The sequence below is a fragment of the Megalops cyprinoides genome, chromosome 20, assembly GCF_013368585.1.
Source record: "Megalops cyprinoides isolate fMegCyp1 chromosome 20, fMegCyp1.pri, whole genome shotgun sequence".
NCBI classification, from domain to species: Eukaryota; Metazoa; Chordata; class Actinopteri; order Elopiformes; family Megalopidae; genus Megalops; species Megalops cyprinoides.
In genome coordinates this window covers 22,477,816-22,494,323 of record NC_050602.1, presented here as the reverse complement: position 1 = coordinate 22,494,323, position 16,508 = coordinate 22,477,816, and the positions used below count along the sequence as shown (strand labels likewise).

The following is a 16,508-nucleotide window of genomic DNA, read 5'->3' as shown; positions in this document are numbered from 1 at the left end:
TCTCACCGTGAATCATCAGGTGAGATTACTCTGTCTCAGCTCCTTTCCTGTTCTGTCTGTTTGTGATTAGAGAGATGTTAAGACCTTAAAATGCATAAGATTTCTCAATGGCCTCTATTCACTCACACATTACCAATTTTTCCCCTGAAACTAACAGAAAAAATGTATAAGAAATTGAAAATGTCCTAAAGTTTCCAGCAGCTCATTACCGAGTACCTGATTATTTAAAGCATCATTTAGAAGCTTCCAGGGTGAAAAAAAAAATAACTGCCAGTAATGTATCCAGTCAAGTAAAGTCAGTAATGCTTTATGCAAGGGAGAGAGTTCCCCATCTCTGCACTTTGTACGCCATTTTGTTTCCCGGTGACATCGATTCCGTTCCGTTCAATGAATTTCAAAGGGAACCACACGGCTTTTTCAGCTGGCATTCTTGGTCAATTTCATTCCACAGTAGCTGGAGTTCCGGTAACATTATAAAGAGTACGCACTGGCGTCATGGGACACATTACAGACCATGAAGACACTAAGGGGGGGCACTGATACTGTATGTACGTACATTACACATATTACGTTGGCGGTTATGCAGACCACTGTCTCCATAGCAGATGTCACTGCATATACATGCTTGTGGTCTGTCCTTTTAATGACAGTCTGTTTGCCTATGTTGTTTCTGAACTCCCACATTCAGGTTTACAGTCCATCAGTATAATTAGATTTAACATGTTACAACATTAGTGATGTAGGGCTGTTTATACCAAGTAACACAAATGTGTTCTATAAATATACAAGCACTCATACATTCACATATACATACATACATACATACATACATACATACATAAATACATACATTTACATGCATGAATAATAATGTAAGTGTTAAATATATGACAACCTGACTAGAAAAAAATATATCTTGGTAAAATGAATATGAATATAACTATGACATTGAAAAAATACACACAAGTATATTTAGTAGAATAGCACAGACCAACTAATGGCGGCTGCACTTCAGATAATGAAATCATGACTGTGGGTTTCTCAGATTGCAGAGGGCCTCTCTCTTTCTTTCTCTCTCTCTCTGTCTCTCTGTCATCACTCACTAGGGGATCATTCAGTCCACAATGCTCCCATAACGCTATTACAACACTGCGGTGACGTGGTTGGATTGCTGGGCGCTGGCTGGGTACCAAGCTGCCCTAAACGGCTGCCCGCGCCGCTGACGGAGGCTGTCGGATTAATGCAGGTGACATCACCATGCGACACTTTGATCCTCTCTTCCCACCGGTTCCAAGTGACTTTCAGGTCACCCAGATGACTTTGCGTGTAGAGTGCAGCGTGTAGAATCATGTAGTTTGTCCCTCCGTTTTAAAACATCGTGTTAAAACCAATATATTTCTGCTGATCTCATCTGGGTCAGGGATTTTAAGGGAGGATTTAGTGTATATGTATTGCATTGGACTATGTAGGGTTATACACACTGGTTCTGGCAAAGACAGCTGCAGACTGATTTGTTGCCCCAAGAGGAATTTAATGCAACTGCAGTGCAAAAAGCCACATTAATATTTGCTGACCTGAAGAGCTGGAAATGCATGAATGTGCTATACTTCACTAGATTGCTGCACTTGATATTTTTGTCCCCTTGATCAATTGCAATCAAAAGGACCTGGTTGCATTTTGGTATTAGGTCATTGGCTAAATCTAAATCATACAACACTTGGTGACAATAACATGCGGCTGCTTAACTGTCACTTAAAATCTGCTTAGGGAATCTGGTTATGTGTACCATATATCCCGATCAGCCTGATTAAAAATTGTTCAAAATGCAAAAACACAGGTTCACTGGCCTTCAGCACACACAGATGATTAACTGCCTTTGACATGTGGTTATGGACTTCCTGACTCCTGCACCGCTTCGTAAAACCTAACACAAAAATGATAACTTCAGTTGGCTGCAAAGACCATATACTCCAGCCCACAAAAGCACAAACAAGACAGCCCAGTTGGCACGTTAATGATCGCGGTGAGACAACACCGCGGAGACAGCATGTCCAAGTCACTGTTAAAGCAGGCCAAACAATTAAATACAGCTGAGTGAGGAGGTCCTTGTGATAAAAACAGCGTTTATTAATTTCAGAGCACTTGGTTCTACATTGCCGGATGTGGCCGACCCTGTCCTTCATGGCGGCCACTCAGCATACTAAATACATCCTCAATATAGCAAGTCTGCCCTGGGGCATGCCATGGCCCGGATGCAGCTGATTCCCACACACAGCTCCTGGGCTCAAGCCTCTGTACCCCTGCCACATGGGGCATGGTGGCTGGAGGAGGCATTGGAAGGGACAGGCAGGGGCAGAGCTTCAGCAGAAGATAGGCTGTTATCCAGGAAGGTTTACATTACATTACAGGCATTTACATGACGCTCTTATCCAGAGTGACGTACATAGGTTACAGTTTTGACATGTTATCCATTTATACAGCCAGATATTTACTAAGGCAATTCTGGATTAAGTACCTTGCCTGAGAGTACAGCAGCAGTGCCCCAGCAGGGAATCGAACCAGCAACCTTTCAGTTACAAGCCTTGCTCCTTACCACTGTGCTAAACTGCCACCCCTTGATACCTTGGCATGGCATGGCAGCAACATGTCTTCTGATCATGGGAAACATTAACCTCATCTAACCTTATAGGCAGTAGATGTTCTATGTGACAAAACCCTGTCTAAATAAAAATGTAAAAAAAAGAGGAGTTTCATGACAGTCTCCTCCCCAATCCCACGCAAACACAGTTTAGAATCAGGCTGCATTACCATGATAACAGCACCGTGATATATAGCGTCTGACCAGCCGACAACATTTTTAGCGCAGCGTAAGTACTTCAGCATGACTAATATGCTTGACAGACACAACTGATCGTTGAATAATCTCTTTTCCAAAAGCACACTTCATTGCAGTGCTTAACGCAACAGTCGGAGGGAACATTGCGTCCGTAATCCCGGCACAGCATGGGCTGTTTGCGTGTGACAGGCAGTGGGTTTTTTGGGTAGGGGTTTTGTATTCTGTCAATGTAGTGCAGGCTGGTTTGCAGCATGACAGATATTTGGTTTTAATGTGTAAGAGGCTTGGGGATGGCAGCCGCAATAGCCTGCCTTATCCAAATGGGGCCTCTGGGGACGGGTAAAATGGATTGAAAGCTAAGCACGGCAAACACAAGTCTACTGTAAATGCTGTAATTCACGCTGGGGTTTTTTTTGTATCACAATCAGAAGTAGCAGGGCCACCCCAATTAAAAATAAAATGTTTCCCTTCATGCTGATTTATTTGATCATTGTATTGAGGGATTGACTGAAGGACTGATTGACTGATGGATTAAGGGCTTGATTGATTGACTGACTAACTGATTGATTAATTGATTGACTGATTGACTGACTGGCTGACTGATCGCTTGATTCAGTCATTGATTCATTGATCGATTCATTGATTCCCGTGATTATTTGAATGAGCTCTTATTGTCTCCATATGAAACGTAGAAAGCAGAGATTGCCTGCAGGAGCCGTCAGTGTGCTTACATTTCCACCACTAGCATTGCACCTGTTCAGGGACAAACCTTTCATACACACATCATATTCTCTCATTAAAGCCTGTGTGGTGCCTTTATTTTAGTCTCTAACAGGCAAGTCTGAGTCATCTAGACTGTATACATAAAAAGATCAAAGCACTCTCCACATGTAATTAAAATACGCTTTCACCTTGAGCAGCATTAAGCATAGTTTTCCAATGTCCCCATACATTCAATGTTTTGTTCCTGACCCTTTGGTTCCAGACCAAAAGAAATAATTTCTAAGATTTTTTAAATAAGGAAATCCTTCATAGCTCACATCAGATTGGGTCTTTTCTGGACACCTTCCTTTGCTATCCTGCAGCATGTGGTCCATGAAAAGTCAACCCAAAGGTTGACGAGCCACACGAGATATCCGGCATGCATCACTGCTGAAAAGTGACATTTTAGGAATGATGTGGTTATTACTCTCCCTCCTACACAAAACTGTCAATTAGAGTAGGATATATTACGGAGGGTCTCTGGGTTCTGTACATACTCTGTGGTGATTTCATTATTCTTGGCCAGAGTTCAAACCAATGTTTGAGGTGAACAGCATGAGCAATCTGAATACAACACTGAAGAACATAAGGTGGTTATTCCCGTCCTCTTTTATATACATGGCACTATTACGCTTTCCATTGGAAAGTGAATAACTTTAGAATAATAGCGCTGTATTGGAACCCTTGTCTTTTAGCTACCACCCGAGGATTTCCAGATATGTATCCCCAACAACTGAACAGATACCATACAGGGTACTGTTATAAACCGTGAATTCAGAGAATGGCTCCATGCTGTATTTAGAGCCAAGGTTTGCACAGACGTGAGCATATTATTACGCTAACAAATCTTGACATCTTGAGGCTGATACCAAAGTAACTGCCCAATCGTTTTGTCACTATGATTCCAGCCTAGGAAAATTCGTGACCAATCTTCACAAAAAGGAATCTCTCTGACGCCATCAGGAAGAACCTAGTCTTTTACTGCCCCCTAGTGTGAATATATGATACTTCAATTATGTGTCTCAAAAAGAGAAGGTATGTCTAAAAGAGAAGGCACAATGTCAATGATAATGTAAATAATGTGATAATTAAATGTTTATTTTTGGTTCTGTATACAACTTTTCACTATATTGGTTTTTCATTATTGTGAAATAGTTTGGTAGCATAACTTTATTTATTGCCACGTCAATAAAGTTATGTGACTATGCTGGGACTAAGTTAGGACTATGCCCCATAATCATATTTTGTATCGTCTTTTGTGGACACTTTTAACTATTTGCGATTTCTAAATATTACATTGGCATTAAGGATTTGCTGTTCCTAGAACAAAGTTGCTCGTTAGAACAAACTCTGCGACATCACGCGTGGTTTAAATAAAGACGTGCCAAGAACTGTCTGCGTTTGCAGATTCAGACTTTTTCAGAGGACTGCCACAGGGTATCCGGACCTCTATGTGCTCAAGGACTCCAGCTCCACCTGTTCATTGTAAGAATCTGAACGACTTCTACAGTCACCGATCTCAAGCAACAAAACGGGCGCATTCACGCAAATATTTCACGCAAACATTGCACAGAGCAACTTGGACCAAGCAGTGAGTGCCTAATTAAAGCGCACGTGAAAAACGCTAATGAGATGAAAGGTTTTGCCACCGGCAGGTACATGCTCGAGCGAGAATACAAACGGACTTTATCTGTTATCGATAGAAGTATCCGAGATGTCAAGAAGACATTAAAAGAGGTAAATAAAATAAGCGGTTATTGCTACGAACCGTGGACTCCTTGCCCAAGGTCATTAAACAGCCTTTCGAGTGTCTCGAATGTTTCGCAACAAAGAGCAAATGTTTCCATAAATTATGACAAAGACATCGAATCAATATTAGGACTGGTTGGAAAGTCTGGCAGGCTCACTCCTTGCATTGATCTGAATCTATATTGGCCTAACACTAAACTACGCTGGAGCGGAACTGTCTCAATTAAATTGAAGCAGTCGGAAAAATACAGCTCCAGTAATGTATCTGAGAGGACACCGGGGAAGGAAGTTATGGATCCGAGAGAGAAAGGTGACCATGAGGGTGATTGCTTTTCAGATGAAGGGGGAGTCCAGACAGGACTTCATCGCCACCCCTCGCCTTCAGAGGCTCTGACCGAGGATTCTGAAGCTGAACTGACCGTGTTTCCCGACGCCCTCGCTAACGGGGTGGTAGCAGTAGGAAACTTTGGAGAAGCACGTCCAAGACCTGAAGGCTTTTCTCGTGGAAGAGTTTTACCTTTTCACACCAAACACCAAGATCGACAAGTGTACAAGCAACACGTTCGATTGAGCAGGATTCATTAAGCAAACCACAGAGGTGTTTTTCAGCAGTGCCATCTAGTCAAACAAAACAGCGTCAGCAAATAGTTTCCTTTGAAAATCACAACCATCACACACACAAAATTCAGACCGTCGAAAGATTCCTAGCGGAAAAGCAGACGCAAAAGAACATGCGGACATTCTTTTCTAAGAGAAAGCGATCCACATCAGCCGTGGCGGTGAGCAAACCTTGCACAGGGAAGGCAGTAAAGGAATTTCAATTTGGCACTTTGACTTCCGCACCCCAAGACCCGCACTTAATGCAAGCGAACACTGGCCTCCACCAGCGTCAGCGCCGGTGGTCGGTAGAGGCTCCACCTTACGGCAACGGAGAAAGCGGCAGTGTCAAAGTGATCATGTCAAAAGCAGGGAATCGGAAGAGTCTCATCCAAATGATTCTGGAATTCAGAGAGCCGATAGACGTGATCCAGTTGGAAAAAGAAAAACAAAGACGTTTACGAGAAAAGAGCCTTGACGTTTATAAATTGTTTACTCTAAAATTTGAGAGAATTAGCTGTCGGCACATTTGATGAGTTGTTTTTATGCCTGCCCACTTGTTTCAGTGATTTGTTTGTAATTGGTTGGTTGTCACTTTAATTTTACTCGAATATAAAATTCTTGTTTTTACTTTTGCCAATCGGCTACTTTTGAATTGAATGGCAATATTGTATGCAGTGCATTGTGACGCTAAATATGATCGTTCTACTTCTATTTTTATTTTGGCAAAGTTTGCCATTCCCATTCGTTTAGCAAACGTTTAATGTCACAATGGTTACAAATACACATAACATACATATACAAAATACACGTTTGTAGGTAGAGAAAATAGTTCAGTAAGTTAACCGTGTGAGAGAAGATGAATCCTGACATTTAGAGGTCAGCATAAAGGTAACTGGACATATGAATGATCTTTCAGTAAAGACGAAAAGTCCTGCACCAGTAGCGCAGAGGGAAATTATATTCAGAATTATATTCAGAGGGCCTTTCATCTGTTTATGAACCTGTTTCTACTGTTTTTGTTTTCTGTTTTGCCCACTAAATGCACAGTAAGCATGTTTATATATTCATTGCACTTTTCATTGCATCGATATTGACCTTAGAATCCATCTCTTTGCCTCGCACCCAAATAAAAAGCAGAAATTTCTGTGCACTTAATGTTCACTTATGCCTTTTAATGCAATACTTAGTTCTTAATTACACTGTACATATTTTAAATAGGTTGCAGCTAACATAAATTAACTCTGTGTCGGTGACAAAATGGCTTACTTTAAATCGTTATTGAATTCTAAGGACAGACTAATTTATTATTGGATTGGATCAACCCCGTGCTCTAATAATAAAGGAATGAATTCTGTGTCTTTTTTCCGATTCGAACCGCCACAAAACAAATCCTTGGCAGAAAGCAAAGTCCACCCCCTGCTGAACGCGTGTTTCAAATTGGCTTTGCACAGCTCCAAAGCGCTCTTGGTGGCAGCGTCAGGAATGGGGTGGCTTGCTTCAGTAGTCACCTTCTTTCATCCCGCGGACAAGAACGCATTGCAAATTCTGCAGCCAAAGATGTGGCAACTTAATAAAGTTGCACCCTGTGGCGTCGAACAAGTTGAATCTTGCCCGCCATGATGAAAGGACAGGGCTATAATGAAACAGCGACGCAGTTCCTCGCGCCTCAGCGAGCACGCGCCACATCTAAGCCTCACGCGGCGGGACTCGCGCTGATTCCCCCCCCCCGGAGTCCAGCGACGCAAAGAAAACACGTTACGTTAATGGATTCAGTCCACATCCTCAACCTTTGATATACACTTAGTCCTTGAATATTGTTGCTCTTGTTAAATATAACTGTTCATTATTATGACCACGATAATAAGAATGCCCTCATATTATTATTGCCATTATTAGTAATGTTTATTAGTTAATTAATATTCTCACCATTGTGTCACTACACAGACACTCTCGTTCAGAGCCATTTTAAATGCCTTCTAGTCTAATTACGGTGAAAAGAAAGCAAAATCTAGAATCTAATTATGACCGTGAAGTATCTGAAACTGCAGGCTGAAAATGGTGAGGAACAGATTCTAATTCACAGGAATTAGCGATAAGAGTCAAGGAAATGTAAGCTATTCAGTTAAGCATGAAGACTGTGGAGACTGTAGACAAAGTTTTCTTAAGACTTTTCTCTTTATTTAGTAAATTTTGTCAAACACGGATCTACTGCCGCTTGGAATCGTGCTTCCTGAACATAACCGTGTAAGCATGACCACACGTAGGATAAAAAGGTTTATTTCCAGTGCTCTCCTTGACAGAGGTCGAGATAAAGAGATTTGGATATAATTTCTGACACCCCCCCCCCCCCCCACACACACACACACACACACACACACACACACACACACACACATACTCCTCAAAAGCATTCCCCAATTGTGAAGTATGTATCCTTTCCTGACAATAACTAGCATTCACCAATACATACTTACATACAGCATAGAAATTTACCACACCTTGAATAGAGAGAGAGCATTGTTTTCCACCTTTTTCCTTTGCTTGTAAAATTAAAATTGTGCAGAACTCACTCAGTGTAATACTAAATTAATCTGAAGGATGTGACTGAATAGGTCACGTTATTTAACCATAACTTTTTTTTTACTTGAACATCAAGTTACCATTCTGACTGAAGCAAATTTAACAAATTCAAATGAAAAAAAAAATGTGGACGACCTTATCTTCACAAAGCTGATGTGACCTGACAGTGAAAAGGAAACGAGAGATTTTGCCCTGTATAAAAAGAACGTGGCCTTCTGTGACACCTGACCTGGGAGATTACAGAAAAATAACACACGTCCGTGCATCACCTAAATAAATGAAAGGGTTTCTGGGTAAATGTTACAACCAAAACAAACTTGGACAAACATGCATTGATCTGAATGCTACGAAGAGCTGTTATCACATTTTCGGCTCCAGTCGCTGCCTGAGGCCAACAACGGAAGAAATACTCAGAACGACTGCCACACAAGCCCGTGTGTGTCGAATATGATAAGGCTGACACTATCTGCAAACCTTTCAACAACAGTCCATTAATCATACCCGTGTCTTCACTGATAAAAATGTGCTTTTTTGCCGTGCTGCTGGTCATCTGAAAAGAGTTCAGCTACACAGTTCACCCTGTTACAGGGCCTTACTGTCCTGTTTGTGGGCTTTTATTTATTTTTTTCCCCTCACAGGTGACCCTGGTCTCTCCTGAGTGGAGGATTTTCGGGCAGTCAGTTTCTCAGTTCCCACAGTGCTTGTGGCCCTGGGCCTCCTTCAGGAAGGTCCAGATCAGGGTGTTGACGACGTCGGGCCGGTCCTGCTGAAGCCAGTGGCTCGCCCCCGAGATGACGTTCAGACGGACGTAGCCGCTGATGTAGAGGCGAGATGCCTCTGCTAAGCCCTGCTCCAGGAAGGCATCTCTCTCACCCCACATAAGCAGCACTGGACATTTCAGCTCTCGCTGGCTCCGGGGAAGAAAACTGAGGAAATCAGAGAACACTACCTTGCACTTTATGATGTCTATGTCTTGCACTGTCTAAATGTAGCACCATGGGTCCCAGGGAAACTTTATTTCAACCCCGCTGTATACATGTAAATGGATGGGCTGACAATAAAGCTGTCTTGATTTGACTCGACTCTTGACTACCTTTTTGGCATGATAGAAGCAATGCTTCAGACTTCACTAACAGGAGACACCGGATTCAGACCCTGAGAGGAGCAATGCTAGATTACTGCAGCTGAAATACTCTTGGTTGTAACAGCTGATCTAGACATGATGTCGGAAAAGTTGAAAAGACAAAATTACTTCTGGAATATAAAGCTAAACGTTTTGATTAAAGTAAAAAAAAGAGATTAATTAAGATTAAAGTCATTTAACGCCTTTGTCAAGCCATGTTTATGATACTGGGTGCAGTTCAGGTCATCCCACTATAAGAAGGATGTAGCAAATATATAGAGAAGGGCAACAAGACCAGTGCCAGGTATTAAACATACAAGTTAAGAAGACAGACTCAATATGCTTAATCCCTTTGTCTCGGCAAAATGAGACTTGGGGGAATTTGATTGATGCTTTACATTTTTTTTCCTTGATATCTGAGCTGTACAAAAAAGATACAGAATAAATTGGACTGGTGGGGCTTTGTGTAAATGGTTGAGTGTTGAGTAATGATACATCAAGAGCGATAATAAGAACAGGAGTAATTAAAAGCTACATTTCCCAGTGGTACCCACATGAGATACCGTGTCCTTCAGTTATGCAGCATGAAAAACAAACCACTATGTTGCATATGATTTTTTTGCCTGGAAAACCACATCTGCAGATGTTCCTAAAAAACATGCGTTTGTGCTCTTGTTTAATAAACCGTGGTATTTTCAGACCAGGCCAGCACTGGTCTGGACATTTCATTACTGAAGGCATACACCTGCTCTAAAAGGGTTGGAATGTATAAATGGCGCCCTCGTGCGGCAGAACAATGGAAGTGCTGCTGCATCAAAATTCTCCCCAAGTCACCTTTTACTTCAAATCCTTCAACCATTTAGAAAAATTTTGATTCTTCTCTGCCTCTCTCTAACTCTCTTTTTCTCCCCATATGCTGTACCATTTACCTTTTTCCCACCGTTTTTACCCTTGTTTATTCTCACATCAGTCTGTCTCTGTTATTCTCACCTGAAGATATTTCTGTAGTAGTTGAGTGGGCCGGTGAGGGCTCTTGGCTGGGAGAAGACATACAGGTAGGCCTCCATGTCCTCTTTGGTCATTGAACAACCCTTGCGCCCAATCCCTGTGCTGTTGCTGGTAAACAGGCTTTTCAGAGCCTGCAGGGGAAGAAATACATCAATACATTACAACAGGATGACAGAGGTAGGGTCAGAGACCAGATAAAAGTCTCTGTTCTCCTCTCCGAGTTGGGGATTATCTGAGTGACAGTCAGGATTCAGTAGCAGGGCCTGTTATGTCATCGCCATTACAGTGATTGCTGGATTAAGATCTGTGGAGACGTGCCTGATGGCACTGCACTTTCACATACATTTTGTACATATTAATGTACTAAATAAACTTTCACATGAAGAAAATATTCTGTCAACCCACTGTGGGTCTCAGATCTACAACAGCAATGATGTGTAATTTGGCATGTAATGCTTTCCTTTGACAGACTTTATCAAATCACATTATTAATAATAACAATAATAATAACAAAAACGGAATGCTTAGGTTGTCTTTACATGCATGTTATTAGTTAGATTTTAAAATTCTAAATGTAGAAGACCTCATTAAGAATGAAATATTCAGAATAACGTAATATTGTTAATATTGTCTATCCAACAAGGTAGCTCTCATGTTGATCTTTGCAATCAGATGATAAATGTAAAGCATGTTAGCTAGCTAAAAGAAATGTATATTTTCCAGACATACGCTCTAGTAGCCAACTTTCACCATCTTGTGCAAAGATTTAGAATTCTCGAGTTTTTAGAACACTGCCTGCATGTAGATGCAGTCAGTTATTCAGTGGAATTTAGAACCATCTGGCTGACCAGACTGCATCAAAATTCTCTGTCTTTCACCACTTTGCTCCCCTGTCAACAAATGTCAGTTTGTGTACTGCTCTAAGCACCCTTCATTTACACACACAGTGTCCAGCTGCCATGGAGTTATTTAACTATTTTTCTAACTTATTTATCTATTTTAAACTTTGAGGTTATTTCTGATGGTTATACCAAATGACCACATTCCTCACAACTCAGGATAAATGACATTGTGCTTTTAACATGATAATGCATAAATAACTCCTAAAAGGGAGGACAATTTAGCCTCCTTATTTGATTTGACTTTCATCAATGTGGAAACACTTATGCCGTAATGACAATCACTAAACTGTGGACACAAATGTTTGTTATGGCAAAAGAATTTGACCAGGTACCAAAAATCACAACTCGCTATTATTTAATTTCCTGTACATATCAACGTCACAGCAATCAGTGAATATTGTTATTACAGCTTACACCACATACAGTACTATTGACAAGGCTCTTTTATGGCATGCATTGGAGATTAGCGTGACTGTATTGCATGCACTGCAGACCAGCTACCGATAGTCCTTTCTCTATACTCTCTATACTTCTCTATGTTGCTGATTTCAAGAGCTGGATCCCCAAAGGAATCACTGTGAGAGGAAGCCCTTTCTCACCTGGAGGTCATTGATGGACAGCAGGAGCTCGGGGAGGAGTGGACACTGGAAGAGGAGGATGGAGAGGGACTTGACCAGCTGGGTGGGGTGGCGGAGGGTGTAATCTGAAACCAAAGTCAAGCCTCAGGACAAGGGGTGCGGCAACCACAATGAGGTGATGAGCAGCAGTGTAAAGCAGGGAGAGTTAGGGACCCTTAAAAGTGAGGAAACAAGATGGCTGAGTAAGAGGTTCAGGAGTACCTGCAACAGCAGAGGGATGGGGAGAATTGAGGATGATCAGTTTTGTCACCATCTCTGGGTAACGGATGGCGACGAGCCAGGCGATGAACCCGCCCCAGTCGTGACCAATGAGGAAACATCTGTTATAACCTGAGATGATGGGTGAATCAACCGTGTTAGAGCCACTCCATTCAAACATGAATCACCACTCAAAGCTGTGAGCTGATGAATCCATCATATGTTTCAATTCATTACCACTGGAACTATCACGGACATTAATGCATTGCAAAACTGGCCCAACACTATCATAGATAAAAAACATTATTTAACTGGACTTATCAGTCCGCTAAACTTTTTTTTATCATATACTCAACCCACATACACAGCCTCAACTTGGAAATTTAATCCTCAGAGAAATATGATTAAATGCAAATCACACACAGCTCAGTCTTATACTCGCAGCTCATTTTCATTATCCAAGAATATAATTACGACTTCATATGGCATTCCAAATCATAAAAATGAATTTGGAGTAATGAAAACATTATTCTTTAAGATGAAAAGACATGCATTTGCATTTTCATGAAATTCTCTGTATCAGTTGAAGTATCCAGTTTGCATAAGCATTTGGGTTAGTGCCTGCTCATTAAAACAAAATACCACACTCCTGCCTGCTTTAAATAAAAATGATGCATGCTAATTTATGTTGACATACACATTGCACACTTGGTTTGGAACAGTGCAAAATAAACTCCTGGTGGTGAACAATGCATTTCCCTTTGTGAATATTTTCAGTCAAAACAAAACCAACATTTTTAGAACAGGTTCACAGTAGGTTTTCTTTGCCTACTAAACTTTGTTCACACACCAGAGTGAAGGCTATTCTCCCTTGTCATAACACAATTAAGTGGCTGGATGTGTTTGACAGAGGCTCCAGAAACGTTTGAATTAGCACAGACCCTGAATGTCATTGTAGATCCCTGGGAAACATGCAATGCAGAGTCAAACTGATGCATCTTTTCAAAATACATGACATATATTTCAACAAAAAAAAGTGACTACAATGAGCACACCACAAAGAACAATGGCTACGGCTGCAGTGGTTTATTTGAGAGAAATCCACACAGAAACAGCTTCTCAAGCTTCTGAAACCCAAGTGGGTTTCTAAAGAAGATGGCAATCAATGCTTCTGACAGTGCAGCACCAATCAGCAGCATGGACGAGTGCATTGTTACTGACACAGAGAGACACGTGAATGTTACTGCTGTCTCTTTGCATTGGCTCACGGACATTTTCACATCACTTTCTGTGAGTATGTTCTCACAGTAGTTCCCACAGAGAAGCTAAGGCAGGGTTGCTAAATGAAAAGAGGAGGTGGGGTGTGCGGCAGGGGGGTTTGCTCACCCAGGCACTCCACGATGTCCTTGACGTCCGTAATTAGGCAGTCTGGCCGGTAGCCCTGCGTGGAAACGGGCGTATCCGTCTCCCCGTACCCCCGCATGTCCACCGCCACCACCCGAAACTCGCTCTTGAACTCACGCAACTGATGGCGCCAGGAGTACCTTCGGAGAGACAAGGTGAGGGTGACCACTTCTCCCTGCCACTACATGCAGACCCTACAGTGTTAAAACACGCCACAGCTCGGTGGAGAATGAGCAGATGATACAGCTCAAATACCACTGTGTTAATGTGGAAGTGGCAACAAGGCAGCTTGCTGTAGATCTCACAAAACAAACACCGCCAAAGGGGAGAACAGACGTTTAGAGTTTTTGAATATATTTTTAAAAAATGATATTTGTTAAAACCTGAAATGCTCCAGCCTGCACAATGTGAGTATGTCATCATTTTCATTCTTGTCATCGTCAGCACAGTCTGTTACAGGTGTTAACCAGGTCTTTAGTACTAAGTAGCCACCTAGCTTTTATAACAAAAGTTAGACCTCTCATAAATAAACACAAAACACTGAGACTCCCAACATCAGTAAGAGTCCATTGGGGTAAGGTCTGAATGCAGCCTCAATTTTTATTTAAGTTTTGTTTGCAATTGCACAACTGATAGTATGTCACTTTTAAAACTGTATCAATGTTTTTGGTAGTGAGGTGTACCCTTTAACGATATCAGATGCTGTAAATCACCTTGCTGTGACTACAATATGTGCAATATTTTCTAAACAAGAACAGTAATAGTATTCTTGGATACATGTCATCATGAGTGTCTGGTGCTGTGCCTTACCAGAACTCTGGGAAGCCGTGTAACAACAGCATCAGTGGTTTGCCCTTCTCCCCTGCGGCCACATAGTGGAACCTTAGGCCAGACTCCTGCATGAACAAAGAGCAACCATCATTAAGTACAGACAAAAACCAAAATGTCATGCACTACAGGCTTAGTTTGTGTGTGTGTGTGCACGCAATCTTCCTCTGGCATATATGGCTTGTCATATCCGTAATATTTTATGAGTCTGTTTCCTTTGTGTGCGTATGCATCTGTGTTTACCACTAATAAGAGAGGGAAAAGAATTTACTTTAATTTTACTCCAGGCATATGGAAAGGATGCAAATTACACGTTATGTTTGTGCCAAAAGGCCAGGATGTGGGCAATTAAGCGCTGTAAGTGATTTCCATCCGCTAGTTCTGTTCCCCATAAACTGGTTGATTGATATTTGTAAGACTCTGACACAACGTTAAAGAATTAGTAACTTAACGATAATTAAAGATCCCTACTTACGTCCGTGTTCGTGCACTCGCAAATAGCTTGCACTCATCTATTGAACATGGTCAAAGCTATTGCAGATCTGAAATCAAGTAACTTTTTAAGGAGTTTTAGCAGAGGTCCCTGGACGTTATAAAGAGATACCTGGACGTTATAAAACAGGCGAATTGTGCTGTCGTTTAAGAACGCGTTTAATTGAACGTTTAAAATGAATGAACAATTGCACCCAAATCCACTACAGAAGGTTTTGGAACGTGACACCACAATAAACCTTTGTACTGTCAACACAAATAATGTGTTGGTACGGTCGGAGCTGTCCTCAGCACCATTTGTTGGGAACCGAGCTGTAAAATTGTGCCAGAAGACGTTAACTGGAAAAATCTGTTACGTAATGTGTTGTGTACAGTCTCTAATTGCATTGCGGTTAACGTTTTTTAACTTAGTTCAGGCTCCCTGTCTATAGATGTCTTTCCACTATGCATTTCTACAGACCTAAAAGATTTTAGAGACTGGAACCTCAGTGTATTTCCTTGCTGTAGTGTAGGTGTCTTACCTTTAACCTCACATAACAGTGCGTTCCCAAGGAAGAATCATTCAAACAAGCAGGAGGAGTTTCGCGGATTCTCCATTTAAAGGTTTCTGACGGTCTTCTAATTGCGTTCCCGAAAAATTTAAGCAGCATGATTGCAGTGTGAAGACCGAAAAAACTGAATATCAAAAACCAATAGCTGACAACTTTAACCTTCCGCATTAGTCCAACTGTAAATGGACAGAAGTTGTACGCCAGCCTTGCCATCTTTACATTAGGCCTACTGCAGAAAAACTTTGTGGGTCGTGTTTCTCGTTAGTTATTTCGTTGATGTTCCCATGATGACATGGATTTTTACGGTGGCTCCACAAAAGCGCGTCTGCAGTAGTTTCTCACCGGCAAAGATACCAGAACTTGAAATCAGTGAGGTCACTTACGATTTAAACGTCATGAATCACCCTAGCATGTGATAGGAGAGTTGCTTAGCAAAGCAGGTGTTCTGCTTGTAAAGCTGTCACAGCTCAGAAGGTTTGTAACCAATTGGCTCACTTCGGTGAGTAGGGCTTTTTTGTTTGTTTGTGTTAGCAAGGATATCAAAATCCCTTTCAGTTTTTTTTCTCGCGGGGTCTAAGGTGATTACGCGATTTAAACTTTCTAAATCTGCAAACAGAAGAATGTATTGAGGACTTATTTCTTAAAAGCACAACAAAACTTTCTGACAGGGCAAACAGCTTATAATGTATCTATATTTCAGCAATACTGACAGCAAACCACATTTTTAGAAACGAATTCGACTGCCAAGCAAAAGTAAAGAATTTAAAACACTAAATCTCCCGACGGGTAACACACCATGTATTTATTTCTCACACGCATTTATCTCTTTTTTTTTTT

At 41.4% G+C, this 16,508-nt stretch overlaps 1 protein-coding gene across 1 annotated transcript; it reads right to left on the bottom strand.

The window, feature by feature from the left end:
- Positions 1–9,212: 9,212 nt before the first annotated feature.
- On the bottom strand, positions 9,213–15,884 carry LOC118795417 (epoxide hydrolase 4-like). The gene is made up of 7 exons (XM_036553877.1): positions 15,642–15,884; positions 14,611–14,696; positions 13,783–13,940; positions 12,400–12,528; positions 12,160–12,263; positions 10,641–10,789; positions 9,213–9,453 (listed from the first exon to the last, which is right to left on the bottom strand). The coding sequence occupies exons 1-7, from the start codon at positions 15,882–15,884 to the stop codon at positions 9,213–9,215; spliced, it is 1,110 nt and encodes a 369-aa protein (XP_036409770.1).
- Positions 15,885–16,508: the final 624 nt, after the last annotated feature.